This window comes from Ornithodoros turicata, chromosome 1 (assembly GCF_037126465.1).
Source record: "Ornithodoros turicata isolate Travis chromosome 1, ASM3712646v1, whole genome shotgun sequence".
Taxonomy (NCBI): Eukaryota; Metazoa; Arthropoda; class Arachnida; order Ixodida; family Argasidae; genus Ornithodoros; species Ornithodoros turicata.
The window spans coordinates 60,195,103-60,219,411 of NC_088201.1; the positions used below are offsets into that span (position 1 = coordinate 60,195,103).

Genomic DNA, 24,309 nt, shown 5'->3' on the forward strand with positions numbered 1-24,309 from the left:
AACGACAAGTAGAAACGACACACACATACACACACGTAAATGGTATGAGCACTTCTGCGTAAGAAGCGTACACAGTCAAAATATAAAAACATACATATACAGTCAAACTGAAATGTGTACAATCAAACTGAAAAAACTGTAATGGCGGCTTCAAAGTGAGGTCTAGAACTGATTGATACAATGTGAGAAGGTAGCTGATTCCAGTCTTTGATGGTATTCGGTAAGTAAGAAGAAAGAAAGGTGGTGGTTTTTTTTTAGCACATGATGCTCTCGGACCACTGATGAAGCACAAAAGTAAGCGCAGTGCGCGCTACAGACCTAAGTATTTTACTACCGACGTCTGCTGTGTACAGCAAGTAATCTACAAAGGAAGGACAGCGATGCCGATATCTCCGCCCTCACTTAACGACACAGAAAGACGTCGCACGCAATTCAGGCAAACCTTTTTCGCGGTATGCTTCATAAGAAAACACGAGTGCCGCCGGCCCTACGACACTAGTCACTCCCACATACTTCTCCGCCCACTTATCCCTATCCGTTTGCCGCAGGCGACCTCTGATAATTATGTGTGCTAGCGCGAAATTCAATTCAAATTTTAGTTTCCTCGATCAGTGTTAGGTGGGGTGCGGGGAGGAGGGGAGCGGCAATCAGCAGCTTATCTTCACTTCATATTACCACGTACACGGAATCTTCAAGATCGGTAGGCAATGACAGAACTAGTATGCACTTTAGGACAGAGGGAACGTGGTCCTGGAATTCTATATCGTGCAGGTATTTCACCGGATTTCGAGACGCACGTGGGAAAGACAGCGCTGGAGTACATGGGCTTCTGGCCGCCCATCCCATTAAGGTAAGCACATGACGCCGACAAACCCTCGCGGATTAGTTTCGCTCTTCGCCTTGCATCATTGTGACGGGAGAGAGTAACAAAACCAGGAAGCCGTAAAGGTAGAAAGACGAACAAGCAAGCGCACAAACGTTGTGATTCAGTAGCTTGGAATTCAGAGCACGATAAAAGAAAGCCTGCTCAAGGTGCTCTTAATTGGGAAGGAACATAAAGGAGTCAGATAACGACGAGTGTTTCGTTCAGCCAAACGTAAATGCTCGTTAACGGGATGTTAACGTGCTTGCTTGACAAAGTTGCAATTGTCAATGCCAAAAGGAACAAAGAGCTGCAAATTAGCGAGACTGAAAGTACGGCTATTGACGGTTTTGTTCGAGCAGTCGACCGAAATATCACCGACATTTGTAGGAGGCTGCCAAGCGGTCACGGACAAGACTTTGTCCAGGTTGTCTACTGACTTTATGATGTACAAACATTTTTATAACGAAGCTTATTTCATCCTTTTTTATGGACATCTTTGTCTAACACACGCAAACGCTCAGCACAGAGTGGTTAGAACTAGCATGTATTAGTTGTATGTATGTGAGTTTCGACGAAGTTTCGACGACATGTAGTATGTGAGTTTCGACGAAGTCGAACTGGCTACCCCAGCACACCCCAGAAGGCCCACATACTCTGTGCGTAGTAATTTGCTGCGGCGGCATGGACAACATTAAGGAAAACATGTGAGTACTTGAGAAGGAACGTTCTCAGCAGAGAGACAGCAGCTGAAAATAATGGTGTTGGAATAGTCCACAGTCTTTTTCAACACATACACGTCCAGACGTCTACGAATGATTTGTGGCGGCGCACAAAGACGTCTCCAATGGGTATTTTCAACAGCTGCTGCAGTACTGCGTTTTAGGCTAAGCTGCTGATTGTTTTCGGATGCTCTGTTTCACGGTTAACGCCGAATCAAAATACAGGAGCAGCCCGAAGAGGGTGGGGGTTAACGTCACTGTCACAGAGTACACAGGCCCTTTTTTTCAATGCTCTACGCCGTTGCGGGATCGAACTGAAAAAAAAAAGAACGGATTACCTGTGACGCGAGTATGCAAAATGCACATCCATATGTGAAGCTCTTCATCTCATACCTTCCTGTTTGCGACTCCTCTAGTTTTCGTACTCCGTATACACGCACCACAACTCAAAAGTCTCTCGTTTCTTTCCGATACGGTTGGTATGACACGGCAGTAACGACAAACCTGCCTTAATTTCGTCGAACTTGGGCTTGTTAATTCGAGACGCTTCGCAACTCCCCGCTTCGCATTTGCACCTTTAACTTTGCTGCAGCTCTACGTGCAGGAGCGCGCGCCATCACGGTTGCCTTCTGATGAAAATGCTTAGCCAGCATAGCCGCACAGCGCTCGCCAGCAACTCATCGCCTTGACCACCGCATCAAATCGGAAGTAACTGGACGGGCTTGCAATCGCTGGTAACTACTTAACCGGTTACATGCAGAAGCAACTGCGCCGACGAAGCTCACATGCGTGCTGCTGCTGCTGCTGATGATGATGATAGGAGAAAAAAATGGAGATGTGGGCCTATTCACCACGGGACAAGCTACTCCAGGTCTAGTAGAGAAGACAGAAAAAAGAAAAACGTCGAAAAAAGACGAAAGCTCTGCTATGCTCTTAACGAAGGTGATGAGTGAGTGCTGGGCAGCCTGACGATGAATCGCTGGTCATTCGCCCAGCACTTTCACGACGTCAAAGCATCGGCTATCAACACGGTCCAGGGAACTCTGAAGTTGCAAACGTGCTCTGCGAAACCGCGCACATTCGACATACGTCGCGCATTTATCCAAGTAAAACAAGCAGGAAACTAAAAGCGGCCACAGTGCGGTAATGTCAATATCGAACGAATGGTAGCAAATCAAATTTAAAAAGCCTTAGTTTTCACTGTTTCACGACGAGGCTGTCAGTCGGTAGCATCAACAGCGATGCAAGGAACGGCCGACGTAAATGACTTTCGGGGAGAAATCGGGTTAAACTCGAAAATGACTAATTTGGATCGAGGGGTAAGTATCGGGCGTTTTCGTGTATTACACAAAAAAGTCAGGCCTTAATCTGAACGATAGCATAATCAAGCAGATACACAGAAGCACTCTGCACGTCAGCAGTGCAGGCAAGAACCGCAGTCTAAGCCTTGAGAGACGGTCGCTGTGTTTCTGCTACGCAAGCAGTCCGGTGTTGTCAATACCGAGGACTACGTGCGGCTCGCTCTGTGATACTCGTTCAGTGGGAATCATGCATCCCTGTTAAATGAACCACGCGCAACACGCGAGGCTGCACCACGTGCAATAGATGTGCTGTCCAACCGTCATAATGCAAGTGAGCTTTATTCATGGGGGGCTCATACAAATGCACCAGCGGCATGGCCGAGTGGGCTAAGGCGTCCGCTCGTTGGTGGTAACCAAGGTCGTGCCGTGCTGTCTGAGGTTTTCCCTGGGGTTTCCGAAGACTTTCCAGACGAATGTCGGCACAGTTCCCCCTGAAGTCGGCCCAGGACGCATACGAATCCCCCTGTCCCCCACTCCTTCCTGCTGTCCTCTCTCCGTCTGTCCACATCTGTACGCCGCTCATAGCCACAGTTGCTTCGCGGCGCTAACACGCAATAAAAAAAAGTCATACAAATGACTGTCTTCACTCCAACGAACATTTTTAATGTTTATGCTCAGCTACGTTTTTGTCCTCTAGGAACTAAGAATAATTGTGTTGCGGCTGCCCCTTTTGTACTTTCCCCATGGGCCTGTGCACTTGTTCAGAATGTTTGTTGGTATATAATGGTCATCAACAGCAGTTTCCAATAAAAGTGAGGGACACGGTGGCTCTGCAGCAACTTCGTGAATTTTCGGGCTTCCCCTTCCATCGAAGATCTAACCTTACGCCATTAGTATAGACTCGACAGCTCTACCTCGGGTAATCGGAGACATGCACAGTCGGCCCTTCTTCCGCAATTCACATCTCGCAAGAGTGTGGCAGCGTCCTACCCTGCCGGCGCCTTTTGAAGCGTGTGTGTGTGTGGTTTCGTGATATTGCCCACGCATTGGCTCTACGTCTCTTTCTAAATATCATACCATACATATCTACACATATATAGGAGTACAAGAAAAGGGACAAAGGAAGACGAATGCAATTGTACGCCTTGCACGGAAACACGAGTCACCCTCTCATGCGCCACAGGAGCCCGTCATGTTCGGAAGCCGGCGTAGCGGGCGACCATGGATGTAATAACGCTATGGATCTCATCGGTCATATGCGTCCGTGACAGGGCCTTGATAAATGAATGTCGCCAGTCAGCATTCCATCTCAGTGTGCCCCTTTGTCAACTCAGGCGATCGTTTGTCATGCGTTGTTGCATCCACAAACCGTAATGGAACTGACACTTTCCGATACAGATGGGTCGTAGGTAAGCGACGGACCTAGATGTACGTGGAGGAAGAATATTTTTCTGCCATAGCGATACGTGAGTTGTGGCTTCTGGGCCTCAAACTTGAACACTCACGTTGCAAGTGTTATCTTCGTCTATTTATTTATTTAATTTAGGTTGGGGCGCACGGGACTAAAGTGTCTGGATTGGAAAACGTATAGCGACATCTTTTTCCCTTCCCCGCCGCGACCTTGGAGCTTTAATGGCGGCCACAGCGTAGGTTTGCGTGGTATGACCGCCATGACAGGTTCAAGGTCGTAGCGGCAAGATCAAGCGATGGCGGGGCTTTTCCCAATTCAGGACTTTACACGGGACGGGACAGCAAGTGTTGCGGAATAGTGACAAGCTGAAGATCGGGATTCTGGCCTATCTTTGAACGAGCATGCGGGATACAGCCTGCCTGGATCACTGGTTATGATAGCGAAATTTCATGGATTAAATTGAAATTTCTTGTCGCCATAGCACCCAAGCAAATGAAGTAGCTCCGTCTGTGTATGCCGGGAGTTCAGGACGCTATACCTTAGGAATGACTGCATAAAGAAGCAGTCGACGCACCGCAGTAGCCCTCGGTGGTTGTGTGCTCCTTTTTGCTATGTTCCTGTCGCGTCTTGCTGCTGTTACTTACCCCCCGAATTCATAGATGTGACTTGACCTTAGCCGCATCTTGACTTGTGCAAGTCTGCGGCAAGACCTGTCCTCGCTCAAGACGGTTTGCATGTTTCATGAACACTCCCGCTAGCTTACTTCAAGTTCCAGCCTGCTAACTTTAACTGCGTCTTGGATCGAGATATTCGTACGATTTTGCACTTAAAATTTCAGTCAGTACTCATACATGTGTTAGACCTCTCGTCTGGCACCAGCACCAGGCGAGGATCTAGGGGGGGGGGGGGGGGGGTTCCAGGGGTCCGGACCCCCTCAATTCCAGACTTAAACATAGGGTTCAATGAACCAATCCCAGGATGCACCCGGCACTTGTCCATAGCGCCCCCCCCCCCATCGGAAAAATCCTAGATCCGCCCCTGACCAGCACTTGTGCAAAGGTCCTGTAAACAAATTGATGGCGAATCAGCTCCAAGACAACGCAAGATTCTGAGTGTCACGTGGCTTCCCCAAGCTGCCGTGCAGGAGCGCTATCCAAGTCGGGTTCAAGGTAGCCCGAGCGCTGACTTGAAATTTTTGCCACACGTGTCAAGTCGAGCTCGCTGTGCAAGAACGCTTCAAGCTGAGGAGGATTTCTGAAGTGCATTGACACTCTTCCAAGGCAGCTGCAAGTCAAGTCGAGATCAAGGGCGGATCTGGAGGGGGGGAGGGGGGGAGGGGGGGCGGTCAGAATATCCTGACCACCTCCTCAATTTCTGTCTGTTTAATTGACCCAGGTCGTGTAATTATCATGCTGGCCAAGGCTGGACCCCCCACGCCCCTCCGCCCAGAAAAATCCTGGATCCGCCCATGGTTGAGATCAAGTCACATCTATGAAATGGGGGGGGGGGGGTATAGTCAACATGTCAAGTTACCAACTACCCCGCCTTTCTGGGTTATTGCATAAAGTGACGTCTCCCGCTTCAAAGAAACACTGCGTCTGGCTTATCATATTTGGGGAGCCGTTATCGTGAACACCTCCCGACCTATTAAACTCGCTAATAAAGAGGGTTATATATAACGTCACCTGGAAGTTATCCTGCATTCCCGAACCAATGGCAGCGTGCATGACACAGAATATTACCCCTTGATTGGGTGCGGTAGCCACGGTATCTCGGAAGCCACGTTATCAATAGTCTACTAACGCCTTCTACTAGTTCAGCTCCGGACTAACGGTTCATACCAGTTCGAACGGATTCTGACTGTGACGTCAGCACAGGCGCCATCTATGATAATATTTGTGAACTAGTTTCGGATAGCCCTGTGCACGTGGCCGCAATTGAAGGAAAGGAAAAATGTGGGAGGTGTGTATGAGGTTCTGAACCCTTCTTTTCTCGTAGTATGCGCAACTTTCATAAAATTGAACGTAAACACCCGACTGATTGGCTAATGGGGATTTTTGCTTTTAGCTATATGCTACTCATAGTATTTTCACAGAATCACTTCGGCTCTTAAAAAAAACTTCTGCCGAATTTGGAGGTTTCTGAAAGAAAGAAAAACAAGTGTAAGTCTAAAAGAAGTATGGTGTATGCGGCCATTCGATTCGAGATTTTAAGACAGATCCAGGAAATGCTCTGGAGGAGCGCCACTTCGAAACTTGGAAATTACAGAGATTATACGATAGAAGGTGGATATGTGGGCTTGTTGGTTGTACGTAGTCCATCTTTTGCTCGGTAAAACGAAACTATCAACTCCGAAACATCAAATGATGACGTAAGCACACTGGCGGCGTAAGAATCTAAGCCTGGTTTCAAGATGATACGTCACACTGCCTTTCGGAAAATAGCTTCGAGTTCCAGACGCACTAACTTTAAACTTGGGCCAAAAACCTTAAAGAATATTTGCGTCACAAGACAAGGTTTTCGTTCAATTCCGGTTCAATTCCTCCATTGCCTTTTTGAGAAGGAGAGGGAAAGGGAAAGAGTAAATTGGAAGTTTTTTCTTCCAACAAGCGGACGCTTTTGCCCACTCGGCCATGCCGCTGCTCGCTCATGTGTCCGTACAGCGCGTCCAACGTGATGTCGTCCACGTCGTCTGGCAACACGAACGCCGCGGAATTAGTTACAGCGTAGGCGGTGTGCTGAGGGCCATTCGCGCAAGTATAGAGTTCGCAGATGTGCCGGAGATGCTTCTGCGGGAGATGCAAAAGCGGTGACCGAAAATTGGGAAGTTAGCGGCGTGCGACAAGGCGTGCCGCCATTGCACTCGTCCAGATGTTCAGAAATGTGCACCAAAGAGTACAATGACTTTAACAATAATTGAACGCGTTTGCAGGCAAAACTCACGTTTCTGCACGAGGCGCATGGCAACCTATGGTGCGGTTTTGTGTTGCGCCGCAAGCGAATCATGTACGGTCACAGCGCAGGTACTGCCCTTCATCTGCTGCAATGCTATGGCATTTCATACGCGTTTGGCAGTGCGCCAAAGAGTACAGTGAATTTTCTATCTGTATTCTGTGTTTGGTGCTGGCGCAAGCTGAACTCGATACGATTTGAGTAGTCTACATTTTGACCCAGTCTTTCCCCATCGCAAGGGGGCTTCCGATTTTAGTTGTCTCACGGCGTAAACCTCCAATTATAAGAGGGTTTCCCTTGGAACCTACAGCATCGGAACGTGCGGACAATGGGGGCAGTCGCTCCCCTTAAAATCAGGCTCTGGGGGTCTCGCCCTCCCCCCTTCATGCATTGAAATTGGACAGGAAGCCTGATAAGCCTCTCAAGATTTTTACAGGATTTGCATATTCACCTGTATGAATTTTTATTACTGCAGGTAGCTTTTTTTAAGTGAGAACAACTTGTTACTTGGCATGGACATACTCACTGGTAGCATGGCCACCCCTTCGACACGAGATACATTCCAAACCTAAATATGGCTATATCTGATTCACGTAGACAAAGGCTGGCCATTGCGTACTTAACTGGATGCAGTACGGTGCAGCTGTCTAGCGTATTTCATGCAATACTGCACTGCGTGTAGCAGGTGTTCCTTTACCACGTTGTGTTTTGCTTGTTTTATTTTATGGTTTATTTATTTTTGTACACAGAACGTCATTACTGCACCAGTCCTTAGAGCACGAGCAAGGGACCTCCGACGACCCTGATTGAAGTTGGACGTCAAAGGCGCATCCAAACACTACACACCAAAATATACAGGTCGTTACATCAATCGACAATGACCACGACCATTATGAACAAATTGTGATGCACGAAGTAGGACATAGGCACCATCCTCGAAATTATTACTGGTTGCACAATGTCCCTTAAGGCTTTCCTTTGGGTAAAGCGAAGACAAACATCATTTATCATTTCCATCCATTGCATTCATAAGCAACGTTTCTCAACCCCACAGATTCGAGATACCGAAAGCGCTTCAAGAGCATTCATTAGAGGAACTTTCAAGTGAGCCTAGCGGCCGGCCTTTGATAATGAGGCTCTTTGGCGCTGTTTACTGAGAGACTCCCTTCACCGCATTCCCCCACATCATTTGTTATTCTTCCGAATTACTACGAGCTAAAAGGATTGGGGGGGGGGGGGAGGAGAATCTTGCGCCGCCCTGTCAGGATTGAGTCAGTTACTGCTGCCCATTAATTTTATTACAGAAAGGATTTGTAGACGTTCTCCCGACACTATGGGATACTGGATGAATGCGAACAGCGTGTTGAAGCGTAACTGCAATGGCGAACGGCCTGGTCTGAGAGCAGTGCCACGCTTTTTTGCACAGATTTCTTTCCCACTGCTGTGCCTCTTCTCATTAAGATTTTTTTTTATTCCGTGTTAGCGCCGCGAAGGAACTGTGGCTATGAGCGGCGTACAGATGTCGACAGGACAGCAGGAAGGAGTGGGGGAGGGGTTAGTATGTGTCCTGGGCAGACTTCGGGGGGACTGTGCCGACATTCGTCTGGAAAGTCTTCGAAAAACCCAGGGAAAACGTCAGACAGCACAGCCGGTGGTAGGATTCGAACCCACCACCTCCCAGTCTTCAGCACTACGTTGGCTACCACCAACGCGCGCGACGCCTTGACACGCTCGGCGATGCTGCTGGTCTTCTGATTAAGAGCTACCTGTGGATGTGCCTCTCTGCGTGCCTTAAAGGGGCACTACAGTGCAAAAATTTCTCCTCGCGGAATGAAAGATACTGTTACCTTGACACCAGTAGAGACGGAACGGAATTCGTCCTTTGCGTTCGTTAGGGATTTATGAGCGAAAGAAACCGCAATTTAAGCTTTCTCTCTTCCCCTCCTTTTCAAGAAGGCCGACAATGCGGAGCGGACTCTCATTGGCCTCCTCAAACGATGTGTCCAATCCTCGCGGGAGATTGTTTGAGAAGACTAATCAGAGGCCTCACCGCATCGGGCGCGTTAAGTTGGCGCTCCGGAAACGTTCCCTCTTTCAGGGGATCACTTAACACCTCCTGCGCGGCCCCTTGTCGCATGCCAGGGAAAAGCGGTACCACTTCCGGCCCGTGACGCATGTTCCGGTGCACGCGCCGTTCGGCGTGCTTGATTGGCGGTTTCAACTCAATGCAGTTCCTTCAACCAGTTCACGTGGCTCAGTGGTTAGCGTGCTGGCCATGTCACGTCAAGACTGGGAGGTACTCGGGTTCGAATCCTGGTGCCGGCTGTGCTTTCTGGGGTTTTCCCTCGGTTTTCCTCAGACTCTTTCAGACATATGTCGGCAGTTCCCTTAGAAGTCGGCCCAGGACGCACATTCCCCCAGGGCGTTAGTCGTGACGTTACCCACGTCTGGGAGGTCAACAACAGCAACCGCTTTCACGGCCACCACTTGCACTTCCTACTGTGCTGGTGTCAAGTTAACACCATCTTTCATTACGCATGGAGAAATTGTTACACTTTAGTGTCCCTTTAAGTGTGAGTGCACGTAGGACTCACACACCTGTAGCTGCACACAAAATGAACTCTTCGGAAACGGATAATGAAGGCACACTTCCTCAAAGTGTACAACCCTGTCTACGCGACTAAAATAGTGCCCCGTGTGAATGGACTCGGCCGGGGCATAAAGTGATTAGCAAGACCACGAATTCCGGGAGCATAACGCATTGTAAAAGTGGTGCGCAACGTTCCTCTATCAATGTCCCAAGTCGTGTCAATCCGCGGCTTGGCACCTTGTGATTCCGAGTTCCCCAATTCGTACGACCAAAAACATGTAACTTAAGCAGTCAGAAACCCTTCACTTTGCAATCTGGCAATCCCACAACGAGAAAATGAAGTTATTTCCAAGTCGTTGTAAATGCGAACATTGCGTTATTTACTGTACCAGGAATCACTCTGCACAGAAGAAATGGAACCCTAGAAACACGTATAGAGTTCCTTTCTTCTTTGTTTGTTTGTTTAGTATGGGGTGAGAGTGGTCTGCAGCCTTTCTTACTAATTCTTTCAATGAAATCATTTCCTGACGAACAGCAGCGATGAGGTAGGGTATAGCCCCTGGCGATGAAGGTCCCCAATCATCATCATCCGATAAAGTTGTTGTTTTCCTGACGAAACAAGATTCGAGCTGCGAGCAAACATCTTTAGCCGCATGGCTGTATTCTCTCATCATTCGTTGAATTCCGGCCAGGACACATTTCGTTTTCCGGACGTAAGGAAGATTTGATTATTCTGGAGTATGGGCGAGGATAATCAGTGACGCAGCCAAAATAACAAGAAAATGAGCTTTCTGGGCTGGTCCGTTTTGAGAGGCGCTCTCCGTACACTCTGACACAACAGCGTCCGGTGCCCGCCACCTGAAAAGAAAACATTCCAGTGACGTGATCGAGTAACCCAAAGTAAGGAGGTTTAGGAGAACGTAGAGGTTTCACGATACCGTTTTCGAAAACATGATAAGCTAAACGCCTGATTCCCTTGGAGTGGGTGACGTCATATTGCTGATACTGTATAAGTAGAAATTTTCGAGGGGACCTATTTTTCGCGAAATTCCCGACCGCACTTTTTTTTCACGAATTTAAAGTTCCGCGAAATATTCGAACCAATAACAGAAAAATACGTGAACGAAATATACAAGAAATTTGACCCAGAACGCTGAGGTAACTTATGTACACGCGGTTTCTTACGCTATTACACTGCATTGCCTAGCAAAGTGTTCAGTTCGCCGCTGCAACTGGAGACAGTAGTCCAACCTTCACGTACGAATCCCGTGCGGATGTAGGCGTCTCGTGATTCCAGTTCTTTGTAAGCCTGGATCATCCAGCAAGCGTGTATGCACTCTGCCACGCGGATAGGCCTTTGTAAAAGTTGTCGCATCACTATCGAGTGCCAATCGCACCTGCTCGATGCGATGACAAGAATGACGGAAGACAGGGCAGTTCGGCAAGGACACAGATACAAGCCGAGTACGACCCCCTAATCGCAGCCCTTTCAGTTAGAAGTGCTCAAAAGGAAGACAAACTGAACGAGTTACCCGGTTGTGATACTTTTTATTAGCTTCTTCCAGGAAGTTCAAGATGGAGGGCCCCTAAGATGCAGGGTCGACGCACCGCGGTACCGCGAATTTAAGGTTCCGCGAATAATTGCCTGATCCTAGCTTCTCACAAATTCGCGAATTATTGAGCCCGCGAATTTAACCACTTATACAGTATCTGATTCACTGACAGCGATACGGTGTCGGAATCGAATAACGGTTCCCAAAACATGATAAGCCCATCATCCTGTTTCTTCGAAACGCGTGACATCACACTGCTAAGCTTGGATTTGATAACTTCTTTTATGGTATCGTTTTCGTTGACTTCTTCCGATGCACTTGGGAGTTTTAGGAAATCGTAAGCGCCCACCGATTCTGTATCGCTGTCAGTCAATCAGATATCAATAACGTGATGTAAGCCACTCCTAAGGAATCACGCGATTGGCATATCATGTTTTCGGAAACGTTATCGTGAAACTTCTACGTTTTCCTAAAACTCCATCGCCTTTGCGTACGTACGGGACAGCGTGGTGGTTCTGCGCAATGCGCAAAGCTCTCTATGTTTTGCGTATACGCAGAACCACCAACGCTAAATCTACTAAACCTCGTTATTATCTCCATAGAGACGAGATTCGTCCCCTGCAACGGTCATTGAAGTGTGCATCGATTGCATCGTGCTGGACTTGTTGCATGCAGTCGTTCGATTACGCTGGAAAATACAAGGAGCTAGAAAACATGTGACTTGCAAGTTTCGTAAAACGGATACACCATGATATCGGGAAAGCAGGCGTCGTTCGCACAGTACGCGAAATGATCCTACAATGTTTTTTTAGAACACCTTCGGGTGCTTTATCGGAACCCACACATCATGCCGTATGTTGGCCGCAAGCGGGCGAGACCACCTAAGCACTGCTTCATCTCCGCCAAAAATAAATAATGTACTCGAGAGCGCGTAGAACGTGTTTAGAGTCGCCGTGCTATTGATGAACGCTGCCAGTCTCCAATTTCCGACTCTGCCATCCAAGAACAACAACTTTATTTGGACGACGATGATTCGGGTGTTCCACCCCCACAGGCAATATTCTACCGCATTCCGGTCTGTATTTTACTCTATACTCTACCCCACACTCTATCTCATGCCGTTCTTCACAACACGGATCCACGCAAATGGGTATCGGTATTGGGTTGTTGAAATAGACAATAAAGATGAGAGACGAAGTTTAAATATACGCTGCAACTGAACTTTTTTTTTTCTTCTTTTCGCTTTTGTCTAGCTTCGCTCATGTCTAGGCAATTAAATTTTCAAGCACCTTACGTTTCCCACGCATAACCATACGACGGAATACAACAAGTGCCGCAGGATGCAACCGATGCAGTTATAGACGTAGGGAACGCATGTTGTCTCTGCAGAAACATTTTCGGTCGCTCGATCTGGTTAAGGGAATGTTTGCTTTCCAGGCGGCGATGGCAACGGACGCTGCTGTGTCATATAGACATTGAGATAGCGCACGAAGAGCGCCTCTCAAAGCCCCGAAAGCTAATTTTCTTGTTACTTTGAGGGAGAGAGAGGGGGGGGGGGGTACGGCAAAATAGACTTGCCGTTGTTGGCCACGCACGAGTGGGCATCGTCACAACTAAAGCATATACAAAAAAGCGGATGAAGGGGTCAAAGTGAGGTATGTACAGGATGACTGAAAGATAGCGCTACTTGGACATAGAACTACGTTGGTTTCGTCTTCCGAACCGAACCGAATTCGAATTCCGAACCGAATATGAATTTCGGTACTCGAATTTCAAATCGAATCGAATGACTCTTCCATACCGAATAGTTGCCGCGCAAGAAACCACGTGAGAACAAACAATCTACAGCGAAACCGCCAGAGACGCTGTTTAAGTGCATTAGTAGACTTGTCCTATCCCTTTCCTTACGTAAAAAACGAGGTGGCGCAGCACCCTGTTTCGTACTCGAATGCTTCGTTCACGAATGCACCACATTCTGAATGCATGCTGACAGAGATTTAGCGCTTGCATACCGCTGCAAATTAAAATATATCTGTTATATATTATATCTGCTAAACATTTCCTGTGCGTTTTCACTTGATTTCCACTTCGCCCATGCGTGCAAACCATTCATTTTCGAAGAGCTGTTCGCTACGGTTCTACAGTTATTCGCTTCGTATTCGAATATCCAAATCGGCTATTCGCACGGGTCTACCAAATATTGCGTACCTCTGGAACACAACATCTCTCCTGGGACTTTAAACTAGTTTTCGCTTATGTGTTTCATTAAGGTGGATAAAGAACCTGTAGTTCAGAAACGATGCTTTTCGAGCTTCGTTTCACGTACGAGAACAATGTTCCGCGCTATGATGAACAGTAAAGATGGCACTAGCATTTCCCGGCAAGCTAGTCCCAGCGTTTCGAGGACTCCTGGGAATTATCAGCCTACATTGTCTTTTCTTGTACTTTTAATACCAGAAGGTACTATATCGTGAGCTTTATGAGTGGAAACACGGGAGCGCGTGGCTAATAGCCTCGTCCGTCACCTATGGTCGCCTTGCGGCTCACTCGAGAGTGGAAATGGAAAGGGCACTGCCGTACCTCTTGTTACCATCACTCCCGCCGCACTCCGTTGACATCTGATAATGGGGAGCGACGCTGATACGGCCTGGTATCACATGCTGACAGAGCGGGCGCGCCCATGTGCCTGAATACTAGTTCCCTCTCTGTTGAGTGAAGACAACCGCGACTCATAGAGGGGGCTAGTATTCAGGCACCGTCAGTGCCGTGTATTAAAAGGGAGTCTGGCCATGAATGGGACCTGCCTATACCTGAGGCTCCACCGACTTTTTGAGGTATCTAGCCAACCACACGTCGAAACACAGTTCCCTATTATTACAGCCCATCCAGTACTTATACCTCACCCTTATTTACTGGGTGCCACCATTTTGGAGAAATTAGATCGATTTGCAATTCAAACGGATATCACTAGTGACAGACCTGACAGACCAAAACGACGGATTTTGCGCCCATTTTCATCAACGCGATCTGCATGGAGAGAGGCATGTTGGGAAGACTCAGAACTGCAGAAATGGTTGCTGACAGCAGTGATTGGCCAGAAGAGCGGTACAACCGCTTCTTCGTAGCAGACGACTGCCAGTATGAAGTTTTAAATCACGTAATGTAAGTAGATCGAATCAAAAATGAGCAAAGATGTATGTATAAATAAAATGCAATTATATAATGCGAAATCCTACGTATAAGGGTCGTCATTTTTGCTATTTTCTTGGGATCACGGTCTTAACTAGGCCACTAACGTCACCCACGAAACATCCCGTTTTCGCGTAAATAATGAGGGCGGAGCGAAAGTTGAAACTGATTTTGCAGATGCGTACATGAGGATATATACTCACAGTATGAAATTAAACTAGCCTGTGATTTCTTTTTTTTTTTTTTTTTTTTTTTTGACGAAATCTCCGTTTCGCTGTTCCAAACACGATTCTCCATTTTGGAGGAAATTTGGTGTCATGGCAGCCCAATGGAAAACGGCAACCAATGAAATGAAACTGGTGTTCTGAGGCTGGAAAACCATAGAAGGACAAATACATACAAAGCCTCAAATTGCCTGAGAAATCATCTTTCATCATCAAGCAATGAAAGTTTGCTTGACAGGTCGGGCCTCTTTTTTAGGCTCCTCCTAATGGCCAGACTTCCTTTTAATACACGGCACTGGGCGCCCTAGGCGTACCGGCACCAGACACAACAGCAAAACTCTCGTCATTTGCTTTCGTGTGTCGCCGCAGAGCGCCGTCACAAGTGGCAGAGGAGGTTATAACATCCGCGCGCTCGCGTGTTCCCGCTCATAAAGCTCGTGATAGTACAATAAAAGGGAGGAGGTGTCATTTGGGAATCTGAACAGCACCTGGAGATTCACCGCTTATAACAGAGTAAAAAAAGTACTCGTTTTCTTGCCTACATGCGCTGATAAGCGTGGTACCTGCCGGCAACGTGCCTTACTGACGCTGTGATGTTCACCTTGCAAGAAACAATCAAGTATCGAGCACGCATATTTCAATAAGAGCGCGAGACCAAAACTGAGATCGCACCGGGAATTCTTGTCGCAGAAATGCCGAGTTTCGCTACCAACGTCGATGGAGTTTGACAAAGGGTGCTTATACGTCGGACTATAATTACTGAACTGAAATTGTTTTCGTTCTTGTTTTAGGTGTCACCTAGTACACTTGGTCGTGCTACCCAGCCTGGGGGCTTAATCGCTTCATCGTCGTTACGGTCGTTACAAGCTAACGAGTGGCGGGAAATTCTAAAAGGCGGGCTGGAAATTTAAAAAGGTGGCCACGTGATAAAACACGTGCACGGCGCTCTTCGCGCGATACGTGAAGGCCGTGGTACACGTCACGCGCAATGTGTCACGTGCCCACCTTTTTGAATTTCCCGCCGCTCGTTAGCTTGTAACAACCGTAACGACGATGAAGCGATTAAGCCCCCTGGTCTGCTACCACTATACCGGCTCTGTCCACCAGGTGACAAGGAAATCACGCATGAATAAAATAACGCATTTTTATCAGCGTCGGGGCACAACGATCAGACGATCCCATGGGAAGGCTTACTGTTAACTCGGACGGGACCTCACAATTTCGCACGGATTAATATCCAGAATCCCGCGAGGCGAGAAGAATTTCTGATCAAGGAATAATTGTAGCATCGTGTTGTCATTGCCCTGTTGCTTCATTAAAGGGAGACTCCACACCAAAAACGTCTTGAGGTAACAGTGAGACATCAATCCGTACCGTATGGTATTTCAGTGTATACAATTTCTCATCCCAAAGTGGCACACATAATCAGAAACAGAATATTTCCCTTGGAGTGATTAGGCGCTCCTCCACGCAAAAGCAGTCCAGCAACACTGGGCTTCACCTCACCTCCTCACATTCCTCGTGTACGGCTTTCTGTAGGTTTTGCTTTTACCGCTGGCGAATATTTTGGAACGAAATCAAGGACGCAGATGACTGGTCATCCATGTGGCACGAAGCAGTTACAAAGCGGGTTTTTCCTGGGTTTTCTTCAGACGCTTTCAGACATATGTCGGCACAGTTCCCCTAGAAGTCGGCACAGGACGCACATTTCCCCACGGCGTCAGTCGTGACGTTGCCCACATACGTGAGGCCTACAACGGCAAGCCCTTTCAACATCACCACCACCACCACCAAAGCGGATGCCCGAGAAACAGTATGTGCCCCAATCGAGACTACCAGTGACGTCACACACGGAACAGGCGGTAGCAGAGGGAACCTTCAGGAGTTTCGGTTTCGTTTGAAGCTTCCCAGTTTTTTTGGCAACTAACGAGTCCCCGACTGCCAAGCCAACTTTATTTCTCATTTCGGAAGAATGTATCGAACTTATTTACGCAACCATTATAATAGTTTCGGATTGTCCCGGAGTCGTGCAACCTTGACACTTGAATAAAAAAAAATAAAATCGGTCCCTTTATTGCGTGGTAGTGAGAACTGTTGTTGAGTGAGTAGATGTTGCCAGCTTCTCTAATGAGCAGTTTCAACTATTTTTTAACCCCGTTCCTGAGGAGTAAAGTACTTCGATAGTAGTTGAATATCCGCCATTGCTGCCCAGCATAGCGAAAAGAAATCGCACACGGTGAATCTGCTACTGCGACATGTACGGAGACGTACCGTAACACTATTCCTTACGGAATGAAAATTGTGGGTAAATATGACGCACAGTTCCAGAGGAAACAACAGCAATAACGTTCAAGAAATGCCCTCAGTCGCAGAAATTTCTCACGAAATTCAACAGCTAGTCAGATTAATAGGTTTTTTTGAAGAATACGCAGCGCGACTGCGGCGGTCGCGGTGCAGGTTGGGACTTATGGGACCTATCGCCTCCGATCGTCGTCGTCGTATGCGCCGTCGCTGTCGTTTTAGGGTCAGTTCTCACTTGGCGACGCCCGACGCGGCGTTGTGAGCGGGCGGCGGAAATAGACGCGCATTTCCGGAGTCGGGAGAGGAGTGACGTCGAGCCAAAAAACTGCCATGTCGAACTTCTTTCACGGCGTCGGCGAGAGCTGCCGAAAACGGCAGCTGGCGACCAATTAGGTGACACAGAAAGGCCACGCCGCCTGATTTTTCGTCTGCTTTGGACGACGGAATGCCACTGTGGTGGGAACATGAAAATCGCGCGCGCTGACGGGGCGACGGAAATGCGCCTCTACTTCCGCCGCCCGCTCACGACGCCGCGTCGGGCGTCGCCAAGTGAGAACTGGCCCTAACACCGCATTTCCCGGCGCTCCCTGCAAGGGTGCGCGCTGCTGCACGGAAATGGCACAATCAAATGGCGTATTGGAACGCAGAAACTGCGCAAGATCATGCCAGGGCGCCACTTCGATTTTCAGTACCCCGAAGCTCAATACTGGCGAAGGAACTCACCGGTGACGACGCCGTTCATGCGGTTATAGCGGCCAGACAGAGGAAAGATGCCGCCGATGTAGAGAGTCGGCTTATCGCCAACGTGAGACGGCGAGAAATTGTGTATAAGCTGCTCGTGCTGCTCCAAGAAGAGGCAGGCTATAGTTGAGAAGTTGCTTATGCGATCCCACTCATCCCGGTACAAGCGCAGCAGGTCACGGTACTCCGACTGAGTGAAAGTCATCTTCTGGACCAGCTCATACACGTCCGCGGCGCTCTCTCGTAGTTTCGACCACACCACCTACAACGAAACAGGTAATAGCATTACTGAAAAGAATCCGCAGTCAACGAGGCACAAGTTTTCTGCTATGCATGTTTTTCTCTCTCTTTTTTTCTTTTTTTGTTTTTCAGGTAATATTTTCCTACGTGGGTAAGAAAATATATTTGCACCTGATAGGAGAACGTAGTTTTACCCAAAAAGCATACTTGGTGCACAACCCTTGCATGCCACTATATTACCCCCCAGATCACCAGCAGATTGGTGATCAGTCACACGACTTTCGGAACAAAACGTTAGGCCTTCAGAACCTTGACATCATCATTCATAATTCGATAGTTGTTGTTGTCAAAAATGATCGGTTACACGATTGCTTGCAGTCACATGGGTAATTCCGCAAGTTGTTATAGAGCAGAAAAGTTTACACTGGCTTGAGTGTGCATGTTACACTGGTCGCTTCAGTGTAACGTGCGGCGCGTTCCATTGCTCGTTCCGCTTATTTCTGCATTGAACCAACCCAGGCAAACTAAACTGCGCCACGTGAATACGGCAAGCGGAATTTGCATCTATTCACGTCGCAAATTGCGACATTACAGACGAAAATATATTGATTCGGTCACGCCAAGCGTCCGCACCGAGCTTGGTGAATGCATTTAACGTTACTTTTTCTTTCTTTCTTTTTTTTTTGAACGAAAAGCAATACATTTTATGCATTTCAGGCAACAGCAACGAATACATCCATTGGCGATGACTGAAGAATATTCCACTTTATGTGTGGCTCGAGCTACGCCAGGGCAGATAGCACGCACACACACGCACACATACACGGTGTTCTTTTTAGCCTTTACAGAATTTTTATTTAAAAAAGCTATGACAGCAGCATACATGTCGTTTTCGCAATTGAGTTCTACGGCCAGGCAGACATCCTCTGGAAGAGAGTATGTATCTTCAGGATGATTATTCACCTGAAAATTCAGTAATTCCCTCTGTAATTAGGGAATTTCGGGGAAAGCGAGGTAACAGAACGGGAGACAATCCTCGTGGAAATCCATTCTGTCTTTCAAAAATCAAGAAAAGAGCGCGTGCCGTGAAAAAAATCCATAGCTGAATTTCGGTATGGAAATGAGTGCTGGAAATGGAAAGTGCGCATGACGAGCGCATCACCCTCGACGACGGAGGCTTATCTGGGCCGGAAAGCGGTTTATCTGGCCAGCTGAGCGGCACCTACTCCAACCATCTCCATCGCTCCAAATACGCTGCTCTGATATCTTTTTTATAAGAATTTTGTAAATGCTAAAAAAATACTCAGTATTTACATTGGATGATGATGAGGTGGGCAGATAGCAGCAATCTAACTACTGAAATACTGAACTGTAATTGTACTAGTCGCGCGTGCATTTTGGAAAGGTCGACATCAACGTCAAATAGCCGCGTTTCATCAGCATTCTTGCTTCCTTATTAGCTTTATTCAATTTTAAATTTTAACATTAGGCTCTGTGCCCGCTGTGTGCGCCCCTTACGTGTTATGCGAAAGTTGTGCATAAACTTTCAGTTGATGAAACGATTCCACGAATGATTCCACTAATGATTCCACTAATTCTTTGACGCTGCACAGTCATAGTACAGTTTGCACCATAAAACTGTTTATTAAATTATGCTCTGATCCTATGTGCCTTTGTATTGTTCCCTTGTATGTGACCTTCCCACTTGGACCACCAAGTTGTGGTCTGTAGCGTACTGCAAAGAAATAAAAATAAATAAATAAAGTAGCGAATCATCGTCCTCAGTGTTTCAGTAGTTGAACGACTGAACTACACTTCAAGGCTATCTTGCATAATCAATCTAATACAGCTAACAGAACAGGAAACGCACTTTTTCCATATGATTGACTTCGTAAGGGCACTTGGGCGCGCCAGGGTAGGCGGGCAGAATCCCGTCCTCGCACTGAGGAAAGGCGACATGCGTGACGTTGTGGAACGCTGTCAGAGTGTTGGGCTTCCAGTTGTAGAAGACGACCGGATCGCCTTTTCGCAGAAGGTTGCCCACGTACTCTTCAAGTCGTTTACCCACCCAGGCGACGTTAACCCGTAGCTTCAGTTTCTTGATCTGTTCCGTCAGCAGGTCGAATGTCGTCTCTGTGAAGAGACAATGGCATGCGTTACGGCACTTTGTCCTTAATGGAGATGCGCTGACCGAGTGTCCCATAAGCTGCGCAGGAAAGAACCACTCGTGACGTCGTACAGGCGTTGCCACCCTTAACCGTAGCGCAGGAGATCGTGGCCTGCTTGGGGAGCCTTACATACGCGACTCCGTCTTTAGGGTTGGTGACATCTCCAGTCGATGTCCCTCAGGCGTCCGCCATGTTGGTCCCCTGCTTTCACAGAATCGCGAAGAGTGTTGCAGAAATGAAATTCACCGCATAGCACGCTCCTAGTCAACCATCATCTCCAATGATATCGTTATCTGCCCTGATTTGGAAAAACGAGAGGCGTACACCTTTTGGTGACACTCATGCTGTACATAATTGTTAGAAAAACGGCATACACGCCTCCCGTTTTCAACGAATCAGAGCAGATATCGATATCATTCGAATGGTTGGCTAGAAGCGTGCTATGCGGCGAAGTTCGTTTCTAAGAGTGTATGCTCGCTATACCACGCAGTCTAGGGAATGGGGACCAAGATGGCGGTCGGGAGCAAGTGGTGTGTCAAAGGCTGACACCACCCTAAGCCGGAGTCGCTTATGTAGGTTCCCTAGGCCTGCTTGCATGCCAGCGCCGCCTTGCGTCGTTGCTGGGGAGGAGACTACGGCCATGGTACACGAGCGCCTCCTCTCGACGGCATGAGCTCGGGGGATCGGCGTAGTCGGATGGATCACCTGCTGTGTAGTATCACCTAACGCTCTCGCCCAACAGGCACACCAACCGCGCGTGTGCATTATCTACCACGCTTGAGGGGCACAATATTATGAAATAATTTTGAGGCGTATGCAAACACTGTAGGCCCACCCATGTTTGCTCTAAGCGTTCTGTTCACTATGATATATGTGTTAGCACCCATATTTTTATTGTTTCATGGTGCTGAGCAAAGATTTGGTAACGTGTCTGTGTGGATGCAAATACTCCAAAGGCACACTGCCATTTTTACTGGTATACCGATTTTCTTATCGCTGAAGTGTCTCAGTAGTTGAGCAGTGCCTGCTTACCAAGTCCACGTCGAGTGGGGGCGCTCGTGTACCGGGGCCCCAGAGTCTCCACCCCAGCTCGCCCTAGCGTCGACGCGAGGTGGCGCAGGCATGCAAGCGGGCCACGCGCTCCTGCGCAATGGTTAAGGGTGGCGACGCCTGTACCATTGTTAAGCATTACAGTCACACTGCAATTGCACTAGTTATGCTCGTACACACTTGATAGACGCCACAGAGAATACGTGAGCATTCTTTTAAGACACTCCGAAGAACAGAGCTTTCGCAACGTCCTGCCGGTATTCTAGCACTGGTAAAAGTGGAAGTCATAGAGCAAGAAAAGTGGGGTTTTAAGGCTCGCCCTAGAGCAAGTTCAGTGTAGAATTTTGTTCACGTACGCGTCATATTTCTATTAATTTCACAGCCGCTCTTGTTTTGCGAGTTTTTCTCTTTGAAATTAGACCTTGGGGCTAACCTGTCCATCTTATGAAACTAGTCGCGTACGATCTGAATTTAATTACCTTGACCACACATCCATTTCTCACTCTCCCATTTTCTTCACGGTTACGTCCCATCTAACACAGCTAGACTCCCATGGGTACATGACGTGATCTTTAACACTAGGTTCCGTAGCGAACAGCTTTACCACGACCGCACTTCTGCGTGTCTTGGGTATGGTACTGGAAGCACTGTATTTTAATTACGTTTAATGGCGTTTCACATTTAACTCGGTGCTTTTACTAACAGGCATTTCTCCTCCCTTCTGAATTGTTCCCCAGTATTCTCTTATCGATACTATCATTACTTCTTGTTTGTCTGCCTGTCTGTCTGTCTGTAATTCTTGATCTTCCTCGGGGAATCCACGACTTCATGATTTGTTGTCGAGTACTGCGTTCGGATCTGGAACTCGACCCGCTTTCCTGGTGTTTTATTTTGGCCCGAGCTTGTCCCATGTGAATTTCATCTGAACGCACGTGGAATCTGGTGACTCATGTGATTAGGACATGCTGCTTCGGTGCCTGACCATTGCTAACTTTCGTCTTTGGATCTGTGGCATTGACACTTACGGACAGTTTAGTCGTTCCACGCGTTGACTTTTCGTGCAACTGACTTTTCGTGCAGATGCAACAACACTGCTGTACCATCGGGTGCACCCGTTGCACGCCGCTTTACTGCCGTTGGCAACATTTTGCAGTGTGAATAACTATAGTTGGGTGGCGCTTATGGTGAAATGCAACTCCTTCTGCGAGCCAATAAAGCGCGTGCTTAAATTCAACATAAAATCGGCAATCTCCTCGACGGCTGATTAAACTTTCTAAAACTACTAAAAACTACACTGGACTAAAACTCATTTTAGTTTCCAAAGTTTGCACACTATCCAAATTACATTTTGCTCTCCCTATTTAGTACGTTACTTTGAACAAGTGTTTGCCGTATTCTGTACATGCCTGGCGACCACCAATGCGGCCGCTTTGCCGCCTCCTCCAAGTAAGCATGTCATATGCTGTGCACGCTTTCTGCGCAAATTTGAAGAGGCTATCTCGTCAGTCCTGGATCGTTCCCTCGGACGCCCCGTTTGCAAAATGTGGCCAGTTGGGCGCCACTTCACAGAAATTGAACAGTTTACTACAACAATGGCGATTTCCAGTGGCACCATCAAGCGCCGTATGTTAGACATCAAAGCATACATTACAGCAGATATCCCTTACATTATGCTCCGAACCATATCCAATACGCGGCCAATAACCAAGACCCAGACGCCAGGTCCGTTGTTATCGGATGTTGCGAGAAAAGAGCGTGCAACACCGAGCAGCATATTCTTGGAGAGAAAACGGTCTGTTTTCCTTTATCACTGGCGATCAAAGTTGTCTGGCCGTAAAGAACGGTCCCATGTAGCCACATATGGAATCGCTCCGAGCGTCAAAATGCTGGTGAAATGAACCAGTATTTTTCTACGCTGTCAATCTGCAAAAGCAAACTGAGTTATCAAATGGGCGCATGAAATTGTGAATACCTTCTGCCTGGCCGCGATCTGTAACAGTCGGTTACAAAAGCTGGATCCGCAGGATCTATACAATTTGGAAAAACCCAATGCACGTAGAACTGTTTCGTGTGGCAGATTTCGAATGAGCATTTTATGAGTTCAACTATCGTTTTAGGACCTCAGGCTTGACGAAACACCGCCCTCAAACCCCTGTTTTGTACTACGAGCAAACTTTTATGGGCCATTACGCACCGACGATTCCATGTTTTCTAAAATGGCTCGTGCCGGATAAAGCTTCACGAACAGAATACGAAGCAGACGGAATACGAATATGTTGTGTGTTTTGAAACATTTCCTCATGACCAGCCTACTAAAAGCCTCATTCGAAGGAAGATTTGCTACATCCTGACGTTGCTAAAAAGAACAAGAAACCATGGACGCGAATGGACAAATCGAAACGCCATGCTGACCCTATTGGTGAAAGCACTCCTGCAACAGCAAGCCCGGAAGGCCTATTCTTTTATCCCCATAGTACGAGACATCGGACACCCAACATCGCCTTATTCTGCCGAGTGTCACACATTGTACGGCAGCGGAGGTTATTAAAAACTCGATTTCGAAAGATCGAAAGCAGGCAATTCGAAGAAAATATTTCGACAGACGATGAATGCCAGAGGTCTTCATACATAGTCATAAATAGTTTATTAATCCCTTAGCTCTCAAAAAGTTATGGTGCCCGAAAATCGAATTACCCGAACGATAAGACGCAATGGAACATAAAACAGTATTTTAATCTTTTCGTTGCGCACTAGCGTCTATTCGAGAAATAAAGTCTGAATTCACGATATTAAGGATATTACTTATAAAGGAAGGTGAAAATAAGGGTAGACTTGGCTGTTCAAACTAGATGTGAGGATGTTGCTTTTGTCTCATACAAAATCAGTGTTGTCCTAAAACAGGTAACGTGACACACTCAGTGATTTTCGTGTTTTTTTTATTTTATTTGCTCGAACAATAAGAACCAATTCAGCTTAGAAAATACTATACACGAATTACCAGGTCA

General features: G+C 47.4%; 1 protein-coding gene across 4 annotated transcripts in view; it reads right to left on the minus strand.

Moving 5' to 3' along the window:
- Positions 1 to 24,309, minus strand: part of LOC135378282 (atrial natriuretic peptide receptor 2-like) — a 765,968-nt gene that overhangs the window by 43,550 nt on the left and 698,109 nt on the right. For all 4 annotated transcript variants that reach the window (XM_064611266.1, XM_064611267.1, XM_064611268.1 and 1 more), the window contains 2 exons: positions 19,957 to 20,219; positions 17,829 to 18,108 (listed from right to left, as the gene is read on the minus strand). In XM_064611266.1, the coding sequence (XP_064467336.1) occupies positions 17,829 to 18,108; positions 19,957 to 20,219 (543 nt within the window). The remainder of the gene's footprint in view (positions 1 to 17,828; positions 18,109 to 19,956; positions 20,220 to 24,309) is intronic.